General features: G+C 52.4%; 1 protein-coding gene across 6 annotated transcripts; it reads right to left on the bottom strand.

Annotated features, from left to right (window-relative positions):
- Window positions 1-915: 915 nt before the first annotated feature.
- On the bottom strand, window positions 916-3,105 carry LOC309493570 (uncharacterized protein). 6 transcript variants are annotated; one of them, XM_082162701.1, is made up of 3 exons: window positions 2,590-3,105; window positions 1,845-2,524; window positions 916-1,745 (listed from the first exon to the last, which is right to left on the bottom strand). In XM_082162701.1, exons 2-3 carry the CDS (start codon window positions 2,496-2,498, stop codon window positions 1,314-1,316), a joined length of 1,086 nt encoding a protein of 361 aa, XP_082018827.1. In that variant the 5' UTR covers window positions 2,499-2,524; window positions 2,590-3,105; the 3' UTR covers window positions 916-1,313. The 6 variants fall into 6 exon arrangements, with proteins under 6 accessions (XP_082018827.1, XP_082018828.1, XP_082018826.1 ...); XM_082162702.1 differs by having other exon boundaries at window positions 1,845-2,609; window positions 2,640-3,105; XM_082162700.1 differs by having other exon boundaries at window positions 1,845-3,105.
- Between the last annotated feature and the right edge of the window lie 207 nt (window positions 3,106-3,312).

Below are 3,312 nucleotides of genomic sequence, written 5' to 3'. Positions count from 1 at the left end.
TACTGTCTGTGCATATGAAAGCTTGTTTCCGCCATGGAATACAATTTAAAAAAAGGTAATTGCGACTCACAATTCAAACTTTTTTTTTTTCTCAGAAGTGCGAGATGTAAACTCGCAATTGGCTGTTTGAAAGTCAGAATCACAGGATAAATTAGAAAATCTGAGAGAAAAAAAAGCAATTCTGCTTTTTTTCTTTTCTTTTTTGAAAATCGCAATGTTAAGTCTAATGTTAACTAATTTAGTGTTATCGATTTGTTATACACCGATTCAGATCTCTTTTACAGTACGTTCACACCGCCGCCGACTTGAGCTTCCAAAGTTACCGGAAGTCATTCATTTTCAATGGAAGCTGGCTTCTCTCAGCTGCAAGGAGCGTCAAATCCATCGGCGTCGCGTTTTGAGCGTCAATCAGAAAGTTGAAAGTATCTCAACTTTATGGTAATGAGCTATGACGCGGTTCAGCGGCAAGCAGCGGCTGGCAGCGGCAAACGCCAGCAACCAATCGGAATATAGACGTCCTTCGCGCTGGCTGATTCCGGAGAAACATATACGATGTAAACTTTCGTTCCTACCAAAACATTAGTTCCGAGAAAATGGAGGAGAAACTGATAATCGCTGTTGCTGGGTTTCCTATCATTTATGATATGACGTTATTTTCATATAGGGACCAGTTACAAAAGAACGAGGCATGGGATAAGATAGCTGGTATAGTTGGTGTCTCTGGTGAGTTTGTGAAGTGCGTGCTGATGATTTATAATATTTTTAACTAGTAAACTACTGATAGATTCTCAAATTTGTCTCTGTCTTGCCAGTAGGGCTGCACGATGTATCGTTTAAGCATCGATATCGCGATGTACGAATCCATGATAGTGTCACGTTCCACACACCAAGGAAAGGGAGAGAAACAGGTGGATCCAAATACAACACTTTTATTTGTAGGGCAATCCAGTTCGTCGTCATCCATGCAGGGGTCAAAATCCATGTTAGCAGTCCAATAACAAAATAAACAAACAAGGAACAAAACAAACTCAAACCAGGAAACAGACTTCAAGAAGTGTAAGTGACATACCACAATGACTCCGTGACAAGGACTAAAACAGACAAGGTATTTATACACAGAACTAAACAATGTAATTGGAAACAGCTGCGTGCAATGATGAGTGAAAAGGGACAGCTGAGTGCAATGATGAGACAAGGATCGTGGGGAATGTAGTTCAAGAATGTGACAGACACCGTGGGGAAGGAGGACATCTAGTGGTGACCCAGGGAACACAAACCAGACACTGTGACATAACCCCCCCTCTACGGAGCGGCTACCAGACGCGATAACCAAAACAAGAGTCCAGGCGGGAGGTGGACTGGTGGAGGATCAGGGGGAGGGATGGGGGGCCAGGTCCATGGAGGGAAATGGGGACAGGGAGTGACAGTCCATCTGGCAGCCAGAACGGAGACGACAGTTCATCGGGCGGCCAGGGCGGAGACTCTCCCTCAGGCGGCCAGGGCGGAGCGGCCAGTTCATCGGGCGGCCAGGGTGGAGACTTTCCCTTGAGCGACCAGGGCAGAGCGAACAGTCCATCTGGCGGCCAGGGTGGAGACTTTCCCCCAGGCGGCCAGGGCAGAGTGAACAGTCCATCTGGCGGCCAGGGCGGAGACTTTCCCTCGGGCGGCCACGGCGGAGACGACCCCTCGGGCGGCCACGGCACTGGAACAGACACCGGCTCAGGCACAGGAACAGACACCACCGGCTCAGGAACTGGAACCGACATCACCGGCTCAGGAACTGGAACCGACACCACCGGCTCCGGAACTAGAACCGACACCACCGGCTCCGAAACAGACACCACCGGCTCAGGAACAGACACCACCGGCTCAGGAACAGACACCACCGGCTCAGGAACAGACACCACCGGCTCCGGAACAGACACCGGCTCGGCGGCGGCCATCTTGTCCGAAGACACATGCTCGGCAGACGTGACGTGAACAGTCTCTGTGGCGGCCATCTTGTCCGAAGACACAGGCTCGGCAGACGTGACGTGAACAGTCTCGGCGGCGGCCATCTTGTCCGAAGACACTGGCTCGGCAGGCGTGACGTGAACAAGCTCGGCAGCGACCATCCTGTCAGAAGACACAGGCTCGGCAGACGTGATGTGAACAGTCTCTGTGGCGGCCATCTTGTCGGAAGACACAGGCTCGGCAGACGTGACGTGAACAGGCTCGGCGGCGGCCCTCTTGTCCGAAGACACAGGCTCAGGAACAGTCTCTGGATCGGCAGACATCCCGTGCTTCCTCCACGCCTGCAGTACCGCCACTGCATTAAAAAGGAAGACCACTCTCTTGGCCGTGGCAGGACTGATGGTGGGCGATTCCGAGACGATCTCAGGGATGACAGCGGGCTGCTCGGAGGGGACGGCCTCCGGGACGACAGCGGGCTGCTCGGAGGGAACGAACGGCCTCCGGGACGACAGCGGGCTGCTCGGAGGGGACGGCCTCCGGGCCATTGGGGAGGCAGGAAGTCTTCCTCCTCCTCCTCCGCCTCCGGACCACCGGACTCGAGACCACCGAACCCGGGACCACCGGACTCGGGACCACCGGACTCGGGACCACCGAAACTGGGACCACCGGACTCGGGACCACCGGACTCGGGACCACCGGAACAGTCACGGAGGAGGTCTTCCTTCTCCTCCTCTGTTTCCGATGGTAACGTGCAGGTTCTGAGCTGGACGGAATCAACGGCGAAGGGTGCTTAGGGGAATTCAGCACCATGGCCTCTTCGATCTGGCGGGCCCATAAAGCAAGGCCCTGCAAAATGTTCATGTTGCTGGATCCATTGTATGACGGAGTCATTCTGTCACGTTCCACACACCAAGGAAAGGGAGAGAAACAGGTGGATCCAAATACAACACTTTTATTTGTAGGGCAATCCAATTCGTCGTCATCCATGCAGGGGTCAAATAACAAAATAAACAAACAAGGAACAAAACAAACTCAAACCAGGAAACAGACTTCAAGAAGTGTAAGTGACATACCACAATGACTCCGTGACAAGGACTAAAACAGACAAGGTATTTATACACAGAACTAAACAATGTAATTGGAAACAGCTGCGTGCAATGATGAGTGAAAAGGGACAGCTGAGTGCAATGATGAGACAAGGATCGTGGGGAATGTAGTTCAAGAATGTGACAGACACCGTGGGGAAGGAGGACATCTCGCGGGTGCAAGCAGTGCCCAGCCATGGCGGTACAGTGCGGTCATGGGCTTCCTCAATCCTTTCATGGAGGACCGGCCAACGTCCAGTAATATGGGGGGAGG

This window comes from Leuciscus leuciscus (assembly GCF_965113295.1).
Source record: "Leuciscus leuciscus genome assembly, chromosome: 3".
Taxonomy (NCBI): domain Eukaryota; kingdom Metazoa; phylum Chordata; class Actinopteri; order Cypriniformes; family Leuciscidae; genus Leuciscus; species Leuciscus leuciscus.
Note: the sequence above shows the minus strand (reverse complement) of the source record. Positions and strands in the feature narration are given on the sequence as shown.

What these genes read in the sequence shown, in the direction of transcription:
- LOC309493570 (XM_082162700.1), bottom strand. Translation starts at nt 2,498, where the DNA reads ATGGCCCGGAGGCCGTCCCCTCCGAGCAGCCCGCTGTCGTCCCGGAGG. An exon ending in TGGTGTCTGTTCCTGAGCCG is followed by an intron (nt 1,746 to 1,844) that starts GTGGTGTCTGTT and finishes CCAGTTCCTGAG; the next exon opens with CCGGTGGTGTCTGTTCCTGT.